Raw genomic sequence first — 23347 nt, forward strand, 5'->3', positions numbered from 1 at the left:
ATTAATATAATAAAAATGTGATGTAATGTGATTAATATAATAAAAAATAAAAATAAATAAATAAATGCCTGGTTAGTAAAATTTTTAAGTAAAGGAGATATGAAGTTACAAAAAAGACATTCATCATTTTCTTTTTCAGCTATATATTCTGTACTTATAAAAATATTTATCATCCATCAGGATCTTACTCTAATTACTCTAATTTCCCATTATTAGTATATTCTACATTTCAAATTTGTTTGGCTAGCTCTTGTAATTTCAAAAGGCCATCTGGGTGAGAGAATGTCCTATGCATACATACAATACCAAATGCAAATTATTATTGTTAGACTTTAGGGGGATCCCTAACAGTAGTGTGTACAATTTCAAGGGCAACACAGTGTGCCCATCCACTACTTTTCTCAGAATGAAATTCCGTAATCGGGCATACCAACTTTCTTCCTATTTAAGCTTAGATAGCAAGATTTAAATCTGTATTCGGCATTTAAGGGCAAAGTGGAATAAAAAGTTTAGAACAAATCATCAAAAATATTTTGTCATTGCATAAAGGCTTGATTTTTAGATTCCTGTGCTCATAGGTAATAGTCAACAGCCCAATTAATTTCATATCTAGAAATCTTATAACTAGCAAAACTGTGGGTGCCTCTGGCTCATGTGGGGGCAAACAACATGAGAATCAGAATATAGTCAGGTGTTAAATTTCTAAAATTTGTAAAAATCAATGTCAAATTTGTAAAAATCTTCTAGAAGTGGTAAAGATTTTTATTACAGTTATATAGTTTTCACATCATTTTGACATTGCACATTTAATTCGCAGAACCACCCTTTGGGTTACGACAGGTTTATTATTTCCACCTAAAAATATAAGAAACAAGTTAAAATGTGACCTCAGTGCTGGGATCTAGAAAGCCCAAGTTTTAGGACCTAGTGCCCATGTCTAGACCTCAGCATTCAGTTCAAGTCTAATCTCCAGTACTTAATTTCTATGTAACCTCAGGCAGACAGTCACTGACCCAGGCCGTTAAAGTGAAGCTCATAATTCCTTCCTTCCACAATTATGGTGAGAATCAAAGAGCACACTCCTTACAAAACCACTTTTGAAATTGTAAAATGAGCTATAAATAAATTAGACCTTTTTTTCTGGTATCTGTTACATTAACAACTCATTACTCCAAAGGAACAGTTGTGGGAAGACCATTTTAGTTTATGAACATGCTCATTTAAAGATTTAGGTGGGGCCTAAGAATTTCAGGGGGTGTAGAATGTGAGCCTACATGCTCTGGTCCCTCCTGCTTCCCCTTCTGCTGTTGCCTGAGCTGACTTTAAGCTTGTCTTATTCATGCTTCATTGCCTTCTACTCTGACTTTGCTAAATTCATCTTCACAGAAAGACATGAGGCTGGGTTTGAGGAGTCAAGCAAACATCCAGAAAGGACGAACGCTTCTGCATTAATTTGTTATCTCTTCAAAAAAAGAAAATAAAATAGTTATCTCTTCTGAAAAGAAGATTTCAAAAAAAAATTCTCCATCCTATACTTATGCTTAGTCATATTTTGTGGTTTCTCAGACATCATTTTTCTAAAAGCATCTGGAATTCTGATAAATGTTCAGAGCTTAAAGTTTATTTTTCTATCTAATTCCCATTTCAGTGCTTTTCTTTTTAAATCAGTGGTCAGGCTTACACTTTGTCATATCATCTGTGTTTAGCAGGACTGGGAGATGCTGAAACAAAATGACTCACAATCTGAGTTCTCTCTTTCAGCCCGCAAGGTGTCCCAGCGTGTTACTTCAAAGCCAAAAACATCACCAAGTCCAGAAGTATCATATACTCCACCTGGTAAATGATTTATTTCATGTTTAAGCCAAATGCATTCTCCTGTCACATTCTGCTGCAATGACACCTGAGAACTGATAGATATGAGGGCAGTATTTCACTCATGTTCCGACACCATGTTGAATCATCCATGGTATAATCATCTCTGAGGTTCCATAGGTTATCTAGTTGCTCACATAGTAAGCTATTGATTCAATCAAAAGGTAGAGAATTATGCCAAGGGTAGACCTTTCCTTTAGAACTAAAGTTCTCATATATTCTGACTTATAAAAAAAAAAAAAAAAAAAAACCTGTTAATGCTAACTAGATTATGTTCAAATGGTTCACCAAAATAAGATAAAATAAAGAATTTCATGGGGTTTTTTCTCTGCAAAAGTGATAAAATGTTTTGCAAACAGAGGAAATGATCTTTACCCATTATCTTTGGTTCCGTAATTTTACACTACCTAGCACTGAGGGTTTTTCTCAATTTCTACTTTAACAGTTCATGGAGCAACAGCTTAGGTAGAGAAATAAGAAATTTCCCATACACAAAGGATTTCTTTAGCTACAAATCTATCTCTTGCCTATCATCTGAGAAGGCCTTTCGTCCACTTATGGGATGAATAATTTTATATCTGTGGGAGTGATTGGTATGGGAACCGCAAGGACCCAGACATTTCCTGAATCTTGCCACCAATGCTCTAGATGCTCAAGTGACCTTAAGAATCCACTGTAAGAGGAACAGTTCTCTAATAAACCAAACAAAGCTAATTTTTAACTAGAGTATCTGAAAATGCTATAATTTTTTATTTCTTTTTAATGGTCCAATTATTATAAGTTTCTAGATGCTCCTAGAAGCCTATGGAACATTCCCAGAACCAAAGGATTTCTAAGTTGTAGCATGAAATGATGGCATTTTGGAAGCAAGCCCGAATTCACTTGCTCTAAATGTTTTCCAGATTTGTAAGTGGGGGGGTGGGTGGGGGGGGTGTATTACTGCTGCTGTGGGATAGTCTGGTTGCTGCAGGTAGCAGTAGGCCAGAGAGAAGCTCCTTAGCTCTGAAATGTAGAATGTCAGTTTGTACCACTAAACACAACAGCCAGTATTGTAGCCACCAACAAGAAAAAAAAGTTGATCTTCTCACTTGCAGAAGGTCACTTTCTCGTTTTTCAGTTGCAGGAAAAAAATGTCACAGAAATTGAGTCATTAATGATAACAACGGTAGGTTTGAGTGATTTTGTGTGCATTTCCTTTTTGTTAGAGAAAGTAATACTGGTGGTCCTAAGGTGACTTAATCTCCTTAAACCATATCTAATACTAAACTATATCTAATAGTTAAGTATTTTTTTCTTTTTAAATATCTAATATCCGCCTTAATTCCACCTTATTTTTTCACAGAAACTCAAACCTTAAGTTTGAGCACGGGAACAACAGCCCAAACTGCCCCCTGACACCTCCACTGGGCTTATTCTATTGACTCTCCAGTTCCACATGTTCAATTAGAGTTCAATCTCTAAACCTGGTGCTGGTCCCACCATTTATTCATCAGGGGCTCCCCTGTTGCTCCAGGGGTGTGGTGCCTGTGGGAATAATCTTCAATTTTCTCATGAGTGTTCAAACAGACTAGGTTCTCTTGGGTTCAGTTTCCGGGTCATAACTAGGCACAGGTTTGCATCCTAATGAACCCAAGATCTTGTTTACCAGCTTCTATAGGTTCTATCTCAGAAAGCAGAGGGGAACTTACACATAGGTTTAATATGTACTGGTGTCCTAGAGAAGTAGATGCTCTGCCAAATCTGAAAATGTAAAATGTAATGCTGAAATCAAGACAGAGTTACAAGATTTACCTCAAAATTTATTCTGAGAGATATCAGAAGTAACAAACTTGAATTTTTTGATCTATATCAAATAAGTCAGTCTGGGATTGGTCACACAACCCTTCCATTCTGTAGATTCCTAGATATAACACAGGTCTCATCCACTTAGGCTTTTATTTATTTATTTATTTTTTTAAGATTTTATTTATTTATTTGACAGAGAGAGACAGCGAGAGAGGGAACACAAGCAGGGGGAGTGGGAGAGGGAGAAGCAGGCTCCTGGCTGAGCAGGGAGCCCGATGCGGGACTCGATCCCAGGACCCTGGGATCATGACCTGAGCCGAAGGCAGACGCTTAACCGACTGAGCCACCCAGGCGCCCATCCACTTAGGCTTTTAAAAAATATCTTCCAGCCACTCAGTTGAGTTCTCTCTATATCATTTAATGAGGAATCTAGACAAATTGAGCCCACACGCCATGTCCAGAACAACACAGAAGTGGCTTTTCTTCAGATCTGCCTCAGAGGAATGATTTCAAATTCAGAGCAAAGGACTTGCCCTGATACCTGGCTCAACAGGGCTGTGCTTTCTTTGTAGATGTATTTCAATTTTTTTTTAAAGATTTTATTTATTTATTTGAGAGAGAGAGAGACACACAGCGAGAGAGGGAACACAGCAGGGGGAGAGGGAGAAGCAGAGCGGGGAGCCCGATGCGGGGCTCGATCCCAGGACCCTGGGATCATGACCTAAGCCGAAGGCAGACGCTTAACGACTGAGCCACCCAGGCGCCCCAGTAGATGTATTTCTAAACCAAGAGCTGTCCTGGCTTTGTGGTGACTCTTCTGGACCGTGGGTATCTGGATAGACCTGTCATTGGAAGTGAACCAGAAAGAAAATCTAGATTTTGGCAAGTTATGCAATCCTCACAAATGTTCTTTGTGACTACTATCTTTGGTAAATTCCAATTTGCAGGCACACGTAAGCATTTTTGCAGTTAGGAAATGAGGGAAGAATGCTGAAATGCCTTTGGAAATAGAATCACTGGGATGTAGGCAATGACTCTTGCTATGGAGAGGAGGATGACACCATTGTTTCTAGCTTGGGCAAGTGGTGGATGATAATGCCACTAACTAAGGCAGGGAACACAGGGGTGAGGGGGGTGGTAATAAGCACCGTGTTTGTGCACACTGGGTTTGGAGGGCCAGTAGGACTTCCAAGTGGGAATGTCTAACTGGTGTTCAAAATGTATTTCAGGATTTCTAAACCGAAAATATGGGATATAGACTTGGGAGTCACCTGTCCACATTTAGCAGGTTATTAAATCTTGTGTGTGAATGAAATCATCCAATAGAAAGTATAGACTGAGAAAAATAAGAGGTTAGAGGTCAAAAACTTGGGGGACACAGTTACATTTAGGAAATGGATAGGAGATGAGCCGGAAGAAGTTGCTGCCAAAAATATAAGAGAGAACCAGGAAGGAGGGCCTCTGGAGGTAAGGCAGGGAAGTGTGGTCAACAATGACCGGTAGAGCGGGATCAGAGGAGCTGCTGGACCTGACAGTGCAGATCCAGAAACCCATCCGAAACCTGTGGGCCCATGCTTCAAAATCCAGCAGTTTCTAGATGTTAGAAAGGTAAAACAGAGCATATACCAAATATATTAATATGTCTGCAGTAAGAAGTATGAATAGTTATACCATACCAGATGAATAAAAATTGTAATTAGACTTAGGTCAGGTCTAGTCAGGTTTTGCTGCCTAATTAGTACAGAAAAAAGCTAAGTTTTCGGAGCATTTGGACTTGAGAGCTGTGGATAAAGCACTGTGGATCCACTGTTGCAGGAGGTCAATGAAGAGGAAGCCAGACCACAGCAGATGAAGATACAATTGAGAGACCAGAAGAAAAGGCAGATAATGTTTCTTGATTATAGGAATGAGATCAAGGGAAGGATGGTTTGAAGGAGAAGCCACATTGAGGAAATGATTATTATTTTTAGGCTGTTGGAGCATTTGAATTGTTCTGTAGGTGAAGAGCAAGGAAATCATGGATAAATGGAAATATGGACTAATGGAGAAACATGTAAGATAATAGAAATAATGGAAGGTAAAAGACTCTAGAAGAGAGGGTGGCCCAATGGCACAAGTAAACCTTGGAATGTGGCCTCCAAACAGGTGGGAGACATGCTTCCTCCTAGACTGGACCTAAAGGTACAAGGTTAGAATAAAGGAACAGGGAATTCAGAGATGAAAATTATGTATAGTCCATGTGTATTACTTTTCCAAGATAATCAGTCTCTTTGTAGCTTATTGTGGGAGTAAACCTCATTGAAAACTTCGTATTCCCCCATCTTTATCAGAGAATAACAGATGAATTTCTCTCATCTACTCAAGCAAAACATTCATGTTCATTCATTTACATTTGTCCATATTAGACATTTCCATTCATAATTGTCTTGGTTGAATTTTTCTTTGGATTGGTGTACTTTATTCAAAAAGACAGTAATATAATTGGTCAATATAAATGGTAAGTTGGCTAATATAAATGAGTCTAAAAATATGCCAATATTATATATTAATTACATATATTTATTATAAAAATATTCTTATAAGGAAATCAAAACTGCCTTCTCATATAAATTGTCATTATTAATACACAAAGTTTCTCTCCACATGGATGATTTAGATTTTAGGAATCATGCTTTTATTCAGTTTAATATATGGAGGAATGCCACACAGGGAAAAAGAAAAAAAGTTTTATTTCTTGGAGCAGCTCTTGACCAAGTAAGAGAATGATTCATATCCCTTTCCTGTGAATATTTCTGTTTCTTTCCTTTCCACTGATTTCACCTGCTTTAGAAAGTCTGCAGTGACAGTTTATTAAATCATCACTTCATGGTTAAAAAGTGCCAATTGCAGCAGCAGGAATCCACATTACCCTGGCCTACATTCCACAGTAAACGAAAGCAGGCAGCGAGTAATGTATTTACAGTACGGCGGATTTATTGGTAGCACATTTTTTCTCTGCCTCTCCTTAATCCCAGCTCCTGTCTGTATAGTTGAGAACTGCAGCCTTTTAGGGTAGTTAGAAACTACAGGCCGCTTTGTATGGCCATGATCTTCACACAGCCAAATCAAAGTCTTTCACCCTCCAGATAAACATTTAGTTTGATTTACAACTGGAAATTTCTCATATTTTACCCTTCGAATCCCCAAAAACACTACATAGCAGAGGGCAAATGTTCACTATTAGGTTAAGTTTTTTCTAATTTTTGTGGACCACTGATCTTTTTGAAGTTTTTTTTTTTTTTAAGGTTTTATTTATTTATTTGACAGAGACACAGTGAGAGAGGGAATACAAGCAGGGGGACAGGGAGAAGCAGGCCTCCCGTGGAGCAGGAGCCCGATGTGGGGTTCCATCCCAGGACGCTGGAATCATGATCTGAGCTGAAGGCAGACACTTAACGACTGAGCCATCCAAGTGCCCCGAAGTGGGTTTTTTTTTCTTATAAAAATTCAAATGTTCAAGTTCCTGTGGATGTTATCTTTTAGCTCATAAAAGTTCAAATTGAGTCAAGATCCTACTCTCTGTACCAAATTCCACAACTATAACTTCATCAGGACTTAGAGGTCTAGACTAAGAACACATGTGATATGCAAGTTAAATCTGATCTCCAAAAGCAGTACAAAGAGAGTGTCAGTTCTTTATAAACTATACACTAATGGGGAAGTAATGCTTGGTCAAAAGCAAAAGCTTTCCTTGTCTTTTTCTGAGGTAGAACTCTAGCCTGAATCCTATTTTTTTTCCCCAGCATCATTTAAGATGCAAGAAAATTACAGTGTCTACCAAAGGGATTCTGGTACTTACCACACCTTCATTGTGGTAGGAAAACCTTTCAGCAAGACAGTAGGACTGAGAAGGACCTCTTTATGGGGAAACTGAGCCAAAGAAGCACTTTACCTTGCTCCTGGAAGGAGACTTTGTCATAGAAATCTGGTGCTAATAATAGGCGAATTACCTTGGTATTTTCCTCAGTGAGAAATGAGGTGTCAGATTCGCAGCCTACTGTTTTATTTTGCCAAAGTAAATTCTAAAAATGTACTGGGTATCAGGGACCAACTGTAAGTAGGTCTCTTTTAGCTGACATTTTTGTCCCTAGTTGTCATACTCTTATATGTCAGGAGGCCCCGAAACCTAATCTACCAGAAGCCACATCACTAAGAATGACAAAATGGTAGCATTTATCTAGCATTGACTAGTAACAAGCACTCTCATAAACTTTACATGTGGTGACTTCTAATGATGGGTAGATTCTTCTTGCTCCATTTTCTCCCCAGAATAACTATGAGTGCCTTTTAGACTAAAACTTTGTTCTCCTCTTAGATATTCAAGAATTTGCCTTTCTTGTGGTCTCCCTTAATTTATAGGCCATTTATGCCTACATTTTCTAGGATAACATATTTTTCATTGCTCTCAATGGACTTTTAATCTGAATATCAAATGGCAGCTAACCACCTCAGGCAAAAACTGATTTTCTGGTTTTCCTTCTTTTTCTTTTTTTTTTTTTTTTAAGATTTTATTTTTAAGTAACCTCTACACCTAGTATGGGGCTTGACACAACCCTGAGATCAAGAGTCGCACGCTCTACTGACTTGTGTTTAATGACATTAGTTATTTCCTCTTTTTTCCCCCCTCAAGGGAGGCTTCATAAAGAACTGTGACCAATTTTGTTTAACTGCCACAGAACCTTCCTTACACAGTGACTTTTTTCATTTTGAAGAAAACAGTCATCTTCTTGGCTTTACTCTTCAGCCATTGTGAAAATACCTTTGCTTTATTCATGTTTTCCAGGATATTTTATCTGTGGGTTAGGTTTCATGCCAGATGTGGCATTTAGAGTACAGTGTTTTATAATCTTTTTCCTTTCAGTTCCAAGAGATGTGCTCCTTCCCCCTAAACCAGACCCTGAAGTCTCTCAGAGCGAACCTGGTAAATAAATAGTTTTATTTTCCCCGTTAGGAAGTGTGTTTTTCAAAAAATATTCTTGAGATAAATACATTTTTTAATCATTGTGATATGGAAGAAGTTTGGAGAAAATTATAGATATAGAATGTGTATTTTCTTTTGGTGAAGATTTAATCTTATAATCTGCTTGAATTTTTTGTCTCTGGTTAGAATGAAGGAATAGTATATAGTTAGTTTTCCATGGAAGTGTTTCCATTGAAAAGGAGATCATGCTAAAATTATAAGACATGCTTATTAACTGAGCCAACCACTTTTTACCTTCTTTCAAAATGTAAATAGAACTACATTCCAACTGTGGGTGTACTTTAAGTCAAAAATGTGCATGCCTACTCAGAAATTTTTCTCAAAGTCACAGTGAATGAGATCTTTAAAGTTTTAGCTAAACTAAGTTTCCTAAGTGGCATCTAATATATAGAATTCTCTCATATTTATTATGATTCTTCAATAATGTTTAAATGTTCAAATAGAAACACACAAATGATGTTTACTTCACCAGGTAGTAATTTCCATAAATATATTTCCTTGATTTGCTTTTGGCCTAGTTCTGCAACCTGTTACCTTTAGAATTGATCCACCAGAGACAACAATAGGTAATGGCTTTCCCCTACCAACCAACTCTAACAGTTTTCTTTGCTACCTTCCAATTGCAGGTCTTTCTCAACTTACCATACTGAAACATCATCTCTTCTCAATCCACCTCATCATCTCATTCTCATTACTCTTACTCTTTCCAAAATAGAAGAGCGATGGCTTCACTGTTGTAAAGGCTTTGCTCTGAAGACCAACTTAAGACAACTCATTACCTACCTCATTACTTCCGTGTTCAGAACAATTCCATGTGCTCATGCCCATCTAGTTAACATTTTCTGCATGTTTAGTGGTTCTCAGCTGTAGTGTTACAACACACTAGCATGTGACAAGTTATGAAAGGTTCTGGCAAGCAATTATTATTAATGTTGGTCAAAATACTAAACTTTGCCAATGCTTAATTTTAAAAATAAACTTGAGGAGACTCCAGATGACCGCTACAAGAATGAATATTTTCACTCACTTTGTAATCCTGTGTGTCCTTGTGGATGGGAAAGAGAGACAGAGCTACAGCTGACAGACCAGGACTGTTTTTAACTCATACCCCATCTTAACCAGGGATGGTCATGAAGAGTGTCAAGCCCCGACTGTTATTTTTTATCTGTCCTGGTGGGGAAAAAAAAACAGTTGAGAACCATTATTCTTATATTCCACAGTCATTTTCCTGAAGGTTCTGTGTACATCTAACTTTCTTCTTCATGACCCACCTAATGTTTTCCTTTTTCTGTTTCAAATGAAGGAATCTCGTGTAATATTATTCTGGCCTGGTGCTGGCTTTTGCATCTGAAGATTGACAACGCTGGTGCTTTTCTTTTGCAGCTCCTTTAGAGACACGAGGCAGCCCTTTCATACCCATGATTTCACCAAGTACTACTAGTGAAGAGGAACTGCAAGCCACTCTGGGTAAATTTTGATTTCATATTTCAGTCCAATGAGGACCTACCTTTTAGGGATTGCCCTTGAAATAGCTATGCGTGCATTGTGTTTATGGGATGTTTCCAAACAATAGAGGGTCTCTTTTTACCGTTATTAAAAGACATCCATTTCACTTGATTCTTTTACATTAACTGTATATTTGTCCTTCTAATATTTATGCTGGTTTTCAATAGAAATTAGAATATTTTAAAACATCTTGACAAAATTTTAACTTTTCTAAAACGAAGAATATTCCCACAGTGTATCAGTGCTATACTTTTTGGTTGCTTTTTTTCCATATTTGAAACTGCCCTTGGGAAGAAAAATTTCATTTTTAATTCATTGAATATTTTATGGGTGCTAAGTAAAATGCTAAGCAATGGGAGTTCCAGAAAAGAAACTGTTTTAAGGGTGAGTCCTGACTCTGGAGAGCTCAGCATCTAATATGAAGAAACAGGATCAATGATAGTAGTGCTTCCTCAGTGCCCTGCAGTGCGCTGTGTGTGATGTTTTCATTTAAGCCACACAACAGTTGCCCCATTTACAGATTACAAAATTGAGGCATAAAGAGGTTTAAAAATTGGGCCCAGTCACACAGCTAATGTCAAAGCTGGATTGGAACCCACATATTCGGTCACCTGAGCTCCTGGGATTCACCTCAGTGTTGTACAAACGAGTGTGATAGAGAAATGAGCAACATGTTAAAGAAGCCAACTACTGGGTGCATCAGGGGACGCTTTACAGAGGAGGTGATATTTACCCCGAATTTTCAAGCTGGAGTGAGAGTTGAAGTTAAAGATGTGAAAGGTTCTTTCAGGTTAAAGACAGATGGGAGAGAGGCAATTCAGAGAATGGTGGTCAGGCTAATCTGATGAGCACATGACTTGCCTGGAAAAACGAGCATGGCTAGATGCAGCAGGAAGGTTGGTGGGGATGAGTGGTCCATGCTTTCAGGAGTTCAGTACCAACACATTCACAGCATGGAAAACCCCAGTTTGCCTGACCCTCGATTGAAAATGAATCAGAAAACAAGAATTTCCAGCTTGTGTTTGTTGATTCCTTGGTTCCTCTGCCCTGTCCACAATGCATCTCACATGGCTGTGTTTAAATCAGTGGCCTTATTTTCCTCCTTCCATCCCTTTTCAAGTAAATCTATCCTTTGTGTGTGTCTACTGAGATGCAGTTACTGATCACATTTCAAAAGGAAATCCTTTTTAAAGGAACAAATTTAAAACTGAGCAAGTACACCCTAATTTCCAAACATTCATCTATTCTAGCCATACTCCACAAAGTGAACATCACCCATGACAGCGAAGTCAAAAGTACTTTTCAAGAACCACTGCTAGATATGCTGTCTAACTTCTACTCTCTATTTATTTTAACGTACCTTTGTTTATTGAAGCAAGAACCATCACCTGCCAATGGTCACAAGTATGTCTGTTATGAGCAAAATCCAGATTATAAAGCAGGGCAGAAAAAAAAGGTGACATTTGTATTCTATGCCCCAAGTATTTTCTTGGATACAGGGTGTGGTAAAGTGGCAAAGTATAATTTGCTATGTTTATATGATGCTGTGATGACTTCGAGATAATACGGGAGTAGAAGTAGTGCCACACTTATTTTTTTTTATTTTGCCAGGAAAAATGTGTATGTCAATAAACTTTGACTCTCACATCACATAAATAGAAGAATGTTTATCCTCATATGGTGTAAATGCACCTGTTTTCATACAATGTATTTCTTTTCCAGCTCATATAAATAACTTGTGGAGTTTATGGAATAGAGAGGAGGCATGAAGACAGTAATGTATGAAAACAGTTAAGAGGCACAGTTTGAGAACAGCCATGTCCGGGATCATGAAACAGTAATCGTGAACTCAAAGCTTTTGGAAATCCTTATAATAACCACTAAAATAATAGAGCAAGAAAATAGCAAATATAATAAATGAGTTATTAAAATGTACCTTTAACTTTGAAATTTTGTGATGACAAGGCTTACTTATAAAAGCAATTTCCCATGGGGTGGGGAAAAAAAGTGTGAGGTTTTTTTGACATGTTCATGATGATAATTACTGAAAGCCAGCCATCTTACTGTGTTTTTCCCCAGCAGAAACAGACCAATCCACCCAAGGATTCTTCACAACTAGGATTCCACTAACAACTGAATTGGCAAAGACAACTCAGGGTAATGCTGCTTCCCCACTTCTGCGTAGTAAACCATTTATTTTCATTTTTATTCAGGAAAGAAATTTTCTTTTCAGAATGTCAGTTTTCATCACAGTGAATTAGTTTTCTTCGTTTTGTAGGTGCAGGACATCCGCCGAATAGGAATATTTATATGTACATCACTCAAATGTAGGGAAGACCGTTTCTTTATTTAGAACTTTGCATTTGAATGTCGGGTTGACCATGTGATGCTGAGAATTAAGAATGAAAGCCTCCTCTCACCATGCTTTTTTAGTTTGTTTAACCTCCATTTGCCTCATTTTCCACATCTGATAAATAAGAACCTGTGTTAGCTTTTTTCTCCTCCCCATTCTCCTCCCTCTCCCCCACCCCCTCGCACTCTCTCTCTGCCTCCCTCTGTCCCATCTCCTCTACTCCATAAGGGCATTGATACTGTAGCCTGAGGAAGGAAACTTGTAAGGAGAAGAATCAATTTTTAAAGATGACTTAATATTTAAACATCGAGGGAGGGTTTGGGGAAGATGTCCTTTTATTTCTTCCTTCCTACTTCTTGGGAAATGAACTTGCCTACACAAAGCTCTATCTCATGTTCTCAGTAGTCTATCCTTTTTGTATTTTTCTATCCTACTTAGCTTATAACCAGTTGTGGATTTCTGGGATTTTTGTGGATTTTTTTTTTTCTTTCTGTTCTAAATGATCCCTTTTGTTCATCTCTACATCTTTCATATGGTAGGAAGTCTAAAACACAAAAGTAAACTTTTTTTTTAGGAGTTGGAAGACACATTTATTTTATTTATTGTCAGTTATAATTTGTAGAGAAAATCTGGTGTAAGAAATTTGAAATAATAAAAATTATTTAAAAAATATAATTTTAAGGTATTTTATAATAAGAGCAGTACATATTCTAAATAAACATGACTAGAGCACTTTATGGCATAGGATAGTTCTTGTAAATTTTCTCAATCTTTTCTTACTTGTTTTGTTTAATTTTTTATTATGTATTAAATGTTTATTACTTACATTGTTACCTTTCTATTTATTAACTTTTTATTTATTTATAAATCCACACAGAAGAAACCTAATATAATGGCAGCCCTCCCATGTCTTCATGACCAGCTTCAACCATTAACAACAGATGGTCAATCATGTTACATCCATAACACACCCTCATTTTTGTATGTTTATTTTTTTATGTTCTTGCTTAATAGAAGCAATTAATGTCTTAATAGAAGATAGTTGATTCTCATAATGAAATACATTGTTTTTGCAGCAAAATATATAAACATTTATAATAAGCAACATAAAAAAGACTGTTCAGTTCAGGTTGTGTTGCCAGATGAAGAAAAGATTTCAGCTTTTTAAAGCGTTATAGATTTCAGAATTGAGAATAAAAGATTGGAGGCCTATTTTTTCCTTGCTTTGCTTTTTCTTACTTTAATGGGAATGTCAGTACTTATTAGTGTATGTGGAATTTTTATCAAATTCTTTCTAGAACATGGTTCTACTAGACAGGAATTTTATAGTTGGTGGGGTGTATATCCAGGATCTGATATCATTATATGAAATGTCTTAATATATCTATTCAATGTATTCTATGTTCTGAGGTTCATTAGCTTGAGCCTAAACTGTGCTGCCCTAGGACTCATACTTTTCTAGGCTTGGACCAAGGATCTTTAGAGTGAGTTCACCAGGGATTCACTGGGATGAGGCGACAAAGAACACCCTAGGAAAGAACCCATCTTAAGGGTGGGAGTAGCATTAGCCATCTGGTCCAGCCCAATAGGCCTGCATTACCAAGAGGGTCCACTTTCACAAAGGCATGCTGTGCGTCCCTAGATCACCCTCATCAAACCCTCATAAATGTGTGCCTGAGCTCTGTGGAAGAGGAAGTCAGCTGTTTTGTTGTGTTTTTAGCATCAGGCATCAGAGACGTAAGACAGCACACAGCAAGTTGAGAGAGGTGCTAGGGGGTGAAATGACTCCTCTTGGTCTTCACACTCTCCCCATGCATGGACCATGACCTGTGTGGCTTTTTGATCTCTAAACCCTCCACAATGGGAGCCAAGTGCTCCAAAGAAATTTTGTGCCTAAAACCTCTGACATAGAGCCTGCTAGTAGAATCTCCAACCCTTGTTCTCTGGGACACCCTTGTTCCGTTGTCTACTAAGTTCCTTGCAGCACGCCATAACCCAAAACCTGAAATAGTCAAACTCTTCTTTGCCTTTCTCACACTGTAATAGAAATCCACTTGACTAGACATACTATGGGGACACTGTTTATTTTACTTATTTCCGCTCCCTTATCCCTGCCCCACCCCAGGGAAAGTTACATCTTCCTTACCCTCTCCCTGTGCTGGGCAGAACATGACAACTTCAAGGTGTTTCTCCTATAATCCTGTTTGTTTCATTTTGATGTTATCGTCATGCAGTGTTTTTTAATGCTCTTAAATAGATTTTTATAAAACTAGGTACAGAAGCATCCTTTAAAATTACTAGTCATTAAAAACTATGTGGACATATGTTCACAAAGCACTTTTTTTTGTTTCAGTTTAAAATTAAAGCCCTAGAGCAGTTTTCTCAAGGCCACGTGTTATTCAGTGATGAACTATATGAGTAATTCACAGTCTGAACTTAAGTTATACTCCAGTGCTTGTATGAAAAATTCTGTCTAGATTTAAGTAAAGATTGTGGGGAAAAAATAAAGCAAAAATTCTGATCCTATGAAATAGGCTTTGAAATACTGAGTGTAGTCCTGATTATTTGTGTTATTTATTTTCTGTGTTCTGCTTTATATCCCTTTCCTGTCTAAAGTTTTAAAACTCATATTTGTCCTAGGAGACTAATAACCATGATCCTTGTATTTCTTTAAGCTAAAACAATCTAACATTGAAGAAATTAAGATGAAAAACTGAAATAGATTCAATTCACAGGGACTCCTACCACTGTCAAAGAGAATTTTGAAGAAAAACATTTGCAAATCATCATTACACCATTTGAGGGTATAATGAGAATTAATTTTTTATAACATCAGTACCTCTGTTCACTCTAGCTGCTACATTTTGAAAGGTCCACACTAAACCTACAGAGAATTTCAGTATGCATCTGCTGTTTTTGGCCTGAAGTATGGCAAAATTCTGCTCATCACTCTTCACATTGGAAGCTTATAAATGAGCTACAGTATAATCTGTTTCACAGGTGTATTTTTTTTTTAACTTGGTAGGCAAGGCATTGCTGATTTATGATTATATAAATACCCACTCAAGATGTGAACAAAATCATCAAAATGATGTAATCTACTTACATAGTTTGCAAGAAAAATTTTTTCCAGTCTTAGCTAAAGCATTACCAGGAGAGTTAGTGGTAAGGAGGCAGTGAGCGCGGAGAAGAGGGAAGGGAAAGATGGAGGAATTCCAGGATGAAAACACACTTTAAAATCTTAGGAAGCGGGCGCCTGGGTGGCTCAGTTGGTTAAGCGACTGCCTTCGGCTTAGGTCATGATCCTGGAGTCCCGGGATCGAGTCCCGCATCGGACTCCCTGCTCAGCGGGGAGTCTGCTTCTCCCTCTGACCCTCCCCCCTCTCATGTGCTCTCTCTCATTCTCTCTCTCTCAAATAAATAAATAAAATCTTTAAAAAAAAAAAAAATCTTAGGAAGCAAAAGTATTTCAGCTCAGTTTCTCAAGAATTTGCCTGCCTACATTAGTCACTCATTTTTTAAATTTATTCAGCAAGTCTTCATTAGGAGTCCTCACCGTGCCAGGCCCTGAGTAACAGGAGCAGGAAGTGACAAGGTGGTATGTTGCTCCCAGGGCCTGTCCCAGTTCTTGCTCCTTGCTCTCTCTCTCTTGATAGGCAGGGCAACAGAAGTCATTGTCTCCCATTCCTAAAGCTTTAAGGGATAGGACTAAGCGAGTATTCATTTCAGGGTTCATGAACTAGGACAGTTTGATAGAGACCACGTGTTCCCACTCTTTCAACCTACCTAAAAATATATACTTTTTTTTTAATCTTTAAGATTATTGCCTTCTTTGGCAAAATAATGTTCCACTCTGACTTCCCAATTGAGAGATATGGATGGATGGATGGCTAGTTGGCTTATGTGTTTACCATGCTAAGCAACCGTTGGGTAAAATAAATGCCCTTGAGAAAGATGGACTAAATGGAGACTAATCCTTGACATACATTACAAATGACTTATCCCACTCTGTGTGCCTTTATTTCCAGTCATGAATGTGTTTGCTTGTTTTACTTTCCTTCAGCAGCAATGCTGTAATGCATAATTGCAGGTTTCAGAACATCCTTTCCACTTCTATGCAATGTGTATGAGTTGCTGGTCCCTGGGATGCTAAATCCCATTTAATGGAATGTTGGTTATTAAATACGAAGCCTTTCCTCTGTTTCAGCACCACACAGATTGTATACTCCTCCTGTGAGGCCCAGAATACCAGACAAAGCACACATCAGACCCAGTAAGTTGTTTCTCTTTCCAGTGACCTAAATAACCAGCACACCTGAGAAGGTATAAAATGTGTTGAAACAGCAACATACACCAAGGGAGGGAAATATATCTCTAAATGGCAATAAAGGATGTGCAGAAATTCAGATCCTTGTGGATAAGTGGAGAGGAAATGATGAATCCATGGTAATGATGAGATGTGACAAAGGTGTTTAAGGATGACCAGATATAAAGACTCCCTTGGAACTTTATCAATAGAGAAGTATTTTTAGAATAGCATTTGTGTGTAAATCTCACACATACTCCTTCAGTTTTCCATGGCAATTATAGGAATAGCATTAGAGTCAGCTGTGCAGATACTACTAGCTCTCAAATGTTATTGAAGAAGAGATGGTCTCTTCTAGGATAAAAGACCCTTGTTCTGGGAGAACATTTTTCCTTGATTCCTCCAGATGATAAAACACACACACACACACACCACACACACATTTTACAGGTCATATACAGTAAAAATGATAATTAAGCATTGGAAAATACTTTACATTTATTGAATTCTCCAAAAGTTCTAGGATCTCCCTCACTGGAGCTTGTTAATGAAAAGTTAACTTGGACAGGTTGATTTGGTTCATGTAAATTGCTCCTATGCTAAAGCATAAGTTGGACCAAAGACACTGACATTTTCTGTCCTTTTGTTGCTGCAATTCTAAGTCTTCTTAAAGTTCTAAATAATGAAGCTGCATTATAAATTAATGTTCTTTGTGTACATCTCTTCAGGCATGTGGGAAAAGAAACAATTATTTTTATCCTTTGGTTTATGGAGAGTCCATGTGTTTTTTGTTTTTTGTTTTGGGGGGCTTTTTGCAGTAATTTTTCCAAGACCTAAAGGTAATTAGGCACAGACATCTTTTATAAACAAATGTATCTCCATGTGCCTTCTGTACCATGATAGCTGTTGAGAGCTTAATGTGTGGCTGGTTATATTAAAGGTTTCTATAAAATAATGAAACTGTAACAATAATGGCTAACACTGACTGAGGGTTTGCCATGTGTCTTGTGGGGTACAGTTGAGGAAGCCAAGGCATGAGAAGAGCTAGGAAGTAGATTTGAAGGCAAGCAATCTGGTCCAGAGCTTGCTCTCTCAACCACAATATACTTCATGCTTTTTCTTGAAGAGTCTTCCAGAGGCTAAGGCAGGTTACCTCTTAAAGTGCTGGTAATGCTCTGGCTCTTCATAGAGCAGGAGAGAAATTAAAATGATTTCATCATACTCTATGTTCAACAATGGACTTGTACCAGGTTAAGAGGGAACACCTGTATGTGGAGACCCCTGCAAAAGACGCATCAACTTATGAGTTATGAATTAAGACCTTGGCATATAAAGACACTTAAAGTTTTGGTTTTTCATTGGGTGTATAGGTAGTCCTGATCTTTCTTCAGTTCTGTTTTGGAATGTATCTAGTGCTTAGAAATTAAGTGAGGGATTTCCCATTTAGACATATAAATTCCCTTGCCAGTTAGTTCTTCAAGCCAGTGGTTACCTCAGAGTAAAAAATCAGGTCTCTCTTCCAAAATCAAGTCTATGATTTTTAAACTAAAATTGTGGTTTCCATATTCTAAGCAATAGTTTTTGATGAGCGATAATTTTTCTGTTGCCTAGTTAAATGACTTCCAATTCTTGGGGAACTTTTGTTTGCCTTGGTTGCAAAGTTTTAACAAGAACATTTCTAACCTATTTATTTCCCACTTTATTGTAGTTCTGAATAAGACAACTATAAGACCTAGTAGACTCAAACCCAGTAGGACTCCCAAAGAGAATGGAATGGGAACAGGTAATGATCACAAATTTATTTCCTTTTGATCCTCTCCAAACTCGAAATGTTTTCATTCAAAATTTGTACATTTGTTGAATTCACACTTCAATTTCTTTTTACCAGTTTTGGAAGTTCTTAATAGAACTGGAATTGGAAATTGTAACTCATTCCAAAATCAAAATTTGCAGTGTCTCTGAAAACACTGAATAAGAATTTTTCTTTTCTAAACTCAGTCCACTAAATCATATATAGTCTTGATTCTTGAAAATATCCTGATTAAATATATTTTTTATATATATTTAATATATAATATATTATAAATATATTTATATAATGTATAATATGCATTATTGAATGAAAATATCAAAATAGCTGTTTTCTCTAATTTCAGAAACACTTTCCATACATAGGCTCAGTCTTCAAGACTATAATCACTTTGTTTTTAAGTTGGTAATTTCACGAGTACCATTACAATTTTTTTATAAGACCTGCATTTGTTGGCAGTGTGGAACATGATATTCTAACAAGAGAAGCTAGCAGTTGATCATACTGGCTACAGGCATAGTAACATTTCCAAATCATTCAGCTTAATTCAGGAATTAAATGACATTGCCTTAATCCAGCCAGATCTGTGGGAGTAGGAGTCATACAGATAACTAAGACAATCATCTGATAAAAGTTCAAACACCTCACTCACTAAGTGGATAAATGGTAGTTATGAGATGCCCTAATATGGGATTGCATCATTTCCTTGCTTTACTTACTTACTTACTTACTTACTTATTTATTTATGAGAGAGAGAGAAGAGGGGAGGGACAGAGGGGGAGAGAGAGAGAATCTTAAGCAAGCTTAATGCCCAGTGTGGAGCCCCATGCAGGTCTCGATCTCACGACCCTGAGATCATGACTTGAGCCAAAACCAAGAGTTGGACACTTAACCAACTGAGCCACTCAAGCACCCTGCAATATTTTTTTATAGATTTATTTATTTGAGAGAGAGAGAATGAGAGAGAGAGAGCACATGAGAGTGGGGAGGGTCAGAGGGAGAAGCAGACCCCCCGCTGAGCAGGCAGTCCGATGCGGGACTCGATCCCGGGACTCCAGGATCATGACCTGAGCCGAAGGCAGTCGCTTAACCAACTGAGCCACCCAGGTGCCCCTGCAATATTTTTTTAAATAATACAAATCATGTGCTTGCTTATGAAAAGAGCATGGAAATTAGAATTTCATTAATGCATATTTAATGCATGATGGTTCCCTAATGAGAGTGAGATGTGAATAATACCTGAAGATATTCGGTCTAAAAATCATTTAGATTTGTTTTAAAATGTTTTTTCTACTAGGTTTTTACAGTGTGTGAAGTCCTAGGAATCCACTTTCCTTCAAACCAATCAATGAGGCAATTACTATAAATCCCTGACTCACGAAAAGCAAGAAAGCATTCCAATATTTATTTGTGCTCAGCTCTTCTTTTTATTATTCCCAACTGTGGGATTAGGCAATGCATAGTTTCTCAGATTGACATAAACAATCTTGCTCTAAACAGAACCACCTTGTTAATAGTCAAAGCACTTCCCTGGAGTTTGTCCAAGTAAAAATAGAAGAAAGCATTTGTGTCAACAAAGCAAATGAAAGAACAGGTAGCAAACTTGAAAGTGATTAACTTTCAGTGTAATCAAGTACTGATTCTCACTAGGAAAATGCTAATTGTCTTCCAGAAGGAAAACAGCATTATTATAAGTTTATCTGCAATATAAACATTTCTTTCCAGAGCCCCTTGTAACACAAACTGACATCTATTACCCTTTTGTGTAGATGAAATCAACTTTGTAGTATTAGCTCATCTAGTTAAACTGTGGAAGAACGTCCTCTTAACAGAGCTTCATTTTAATTGTTGGTTGCTAGTAGAAATGGGCTGGTGAGCACAGGTAGACAAAGCTGAGCTCAGTTCCTGCCTCCCTTGCTCTACTTCCATCCTCCAACCAAAATGCATTGCACCCATTCTATTGTCTGTTGAGATTCCCCTTTGGGGAATGCTGCCCATCTGTGGGGAATGAAGTCAGCAGACAGCATCCTCTTTCAGCTCCTTCAGAATCAGCCTCAGCTGAGAGAGCTTTGACTGGGGGTCAGGGTGATACATCTCTGGGTCTACTACAGATCACATAACAACCAAATGATATTTGCTTCAGGAATGCAAGTTGGCTCAACATTCAAACAAATTTGTATAATTCACCACATTAACAGAGAAAAGGAGAAAAATCATACCATCACCTCAATAAATACAAAAAACAACCATTAGACAAAATTCAAAATCCATTCATGATGAAAACTCTCAGAAAACTAGGAATAGAAGGAATTTTCCTCATTCTGATAAAGGATATCTGTGAAAAACCTGCAACTAACATCATACTTAATAATGACAGTCTGAATGTTTTTCTCTTCACATCAAGAACACAAGCATTCCTACTTTTACCACTTATGCTGAAAAGAGTAGTGGGGTATTCAGCCAATGCAATAAGGCAAAAAAGGAAGTAAGTGGTATAAAAATTGGGAATCATAGATGACATGTAGGATATAATGAATGGAAAATTTAATAGCTCTTGGACTATTTGCTTAGGGAATAAGGTCTTTAAGAATTCGTGAGAAAAAGAGTATCTTAAAATCTATTCTCTCCAGATTACTGACTTACGTGAGTCTACCTTACTTTGATTCTTCATAGTTTTGTTCTGGCTTGTTTACCAGAAATGCAGGTATTTACATTAAGTTTATTTTCTCCTCTGACCCAGTCCCCCTATCTCATCCACACTTACTTCTCGCTTCTATTGAGTTTTAATGAGACTTAATTTTTGTGTCACCTGATTCCTAATCAACTTTGACATCTTGCCCAGAATATTTATCTTTATTATTCATCCATCTCACAGACATTTTCCTGCAGTTTTTCTTGCTAAAATTTTTAGCCCAGATATTTTACATTAAAAAGAAAAATCAGTTGATAAAGGAAGTGTTTAGGATTTATAGGACATATTCTTCATGGTTTTAGGCCACTTAAGATTGTGCCCTTGGAAGACTCAAAAAGAGATTCTGAGGCCTCAAAACAATGGACCTTTGATTATTTAGGCCTCTATAAAAATCTTGCAATGATTTCATAAACCCCAGGAATCTCTAAACCATCTTGAGCCAGGTTTCTTATTTCATAACATCATTACAGATATTTGCCCAGCTTTATATGCATTTCTTAGCTATATTTGTAAATATGCCTCCACTTCAAAGTCTGAAATTAGCCTACAAAGTTTGAGGTTGTACGTAGGTCATTTTTCCAGCACTCTGCTTTTAGAGGTTTTCCAGAGATGTGTTTAGGCTTCACTCATGTGTTCTAAAAATTACAGCCAACTTGAGATCTACACTGCAGAGAGGCAGGAGGCATGCACTAGACCAGGAGATCACACAGGCTATAGTCCCACAGGCCAAATCTGGCTCATGGCCTATTTTCATGAATAAAGTTTTGTTGAAACATAGCCTGCTTTCATAATAGAATGGTAGAGTGGAACAATTGTGACAGAGAGAGTATGGTCCACAAAGCTGAAAATGTTTACTGTCTGCCCAGCACAGAGTAGGCTAAATTCTTCCATCAACAGTCAGTCTCCAACTTTTTCCTTGTAGAAGGAAGCTGCTGAGCTGTACAGGTACTCTTTCATCCAACCAACATTTATTGAAGGCCCATTATGTTTCAGGCAAAATGTGGTCTGGAAACCAACTTGACACATGTGGTTTAGCAGATATGTTAAATACTTGAACCTGAGACTCCTCTCTCTGCCTCCTAATGAGGAATCCACACTTGACTGCCCCCACAGAGTGTGCCTGACAACCAGAAACCAGACTCCTCCAAGGTGAGGAATGTGTTTTTCTGGGCTGTGGCTAAACCTTCCAGTCTGCTGGCTCATCACTCCTGGCTTTGTAGCAAGGTGTTAAGATTTGGAGACAAAGACACGGAGACCAATCATGCATAAATACCACCCCTTTTTGGTCCCAGCAAGTAGTGTCTAATACATTTGGAAATGGATTTTCAGTTTACTGTGTTTGTTTGCAACATTTTTGTTACCATGGTTAAAAATACCCAAATCATTACTTCACTTTTGACAATAAATTGCTAAGGGGTAAACTATGCAAATCCAGAGATTTTTGGAGAACTCCCATATGGCAATTGGGAGGCTCATACTAAAGCTCCACTTGGTGCTTCCAGAGCCAATACTGCCCTTTCAAAAATATGTTGATTAATCCTGCCTGAGGGAAAAAGAATTCAGGTCACAGCCTGGGCCAGATTGGCTGATTAAGTGCCAATTCCTGAGAATTCTTTCTCCATAGCATCTCTCTTCCTGGCTTTGTCCTTTGCCTTCCCGTTGCCTCTCTACTACCTCTGGCCTTCACTTGCTCTCTGATTCAGAGCAAAAGAAGTTTACTGGTGTCTGGGCTCTGGTGCTCACATTGCTGCCTGGCTGACACGCAAACCACAGCAAGGTGTAGGCATGGCCAGAATCAGAGTTCATCCCCCTGTCCCAGTTCAATGCCCTGTCCCACGGATGACTTTGGCAGGGTTCTTACCAACATTTTTCTACCCTGTCAACTTTTATCTGTTTCTGAAGGCTGAAGAAAGTCCAGGTTAGCTGTTGATTGATTTGGGTACTTACATTTAAGGATCATAACAGTAAGATGCTTCTGTCTCTATCTATAAAGAAAGTGACAC

At 37.8% G+C, this 23347-nt stretch overlaps 1 protein-coding gene across 3 annotated transcripts in view; it reads left to right on the forward strand.

Moving 5' to 3' along the window:
* The window catches only part of ABI3BP (ABI family member 3 binding protein), a 242073-nt gene that overhangs the window by 177284 nt on the left and 41442 nt on the right, over positions 1-23347 (forward strand). For 2 of the 3 annotated variants that reach the window (XM_081797763.1, XM_081797752.1), the window contains 7 exons: positions 1762-1836; positions 8558-8617; positions 9196-9243; positions 10061-10144; positions 12263-12340; positions 16744-16809; positions 18551-18625. In XM_081797763.1, the coding sequence (XP_081653889.1) occupies positions 1762-1836; positions 8558-8617; positions 9196-9243; positions 10061-10144; positions 12263-12340; positions 16744-16809; positions 18551-18625 (486 nt within the window). The remainder of the gene's footprint in view (positions 1-1761; positions 1837-8557; positions 8618-9195; positions 9244-10060; positions 10145-12262; positions 12341-16743; positions 16810-18550; positions 18626-23347) is intronic. The other variant, XM_081797759.1, reaches the window with a different exon arrangement.

The sequence above is a fragment of the Leptonychotes weddellii genome, chromosome 1 (genome assembly GCF_054177405.1).
Source record: "Leptonychotes weddellii isolate Sample4059 chromosome 1, ASM5417740v2, whole genome shotgun sequence".
Taxonomy (NCBI): Eukaryota; Metazoa; Chordata; class Mammalia; order Carnivora; family Phocidae; genus Leptonychotes; species Leptonychotes weddellii.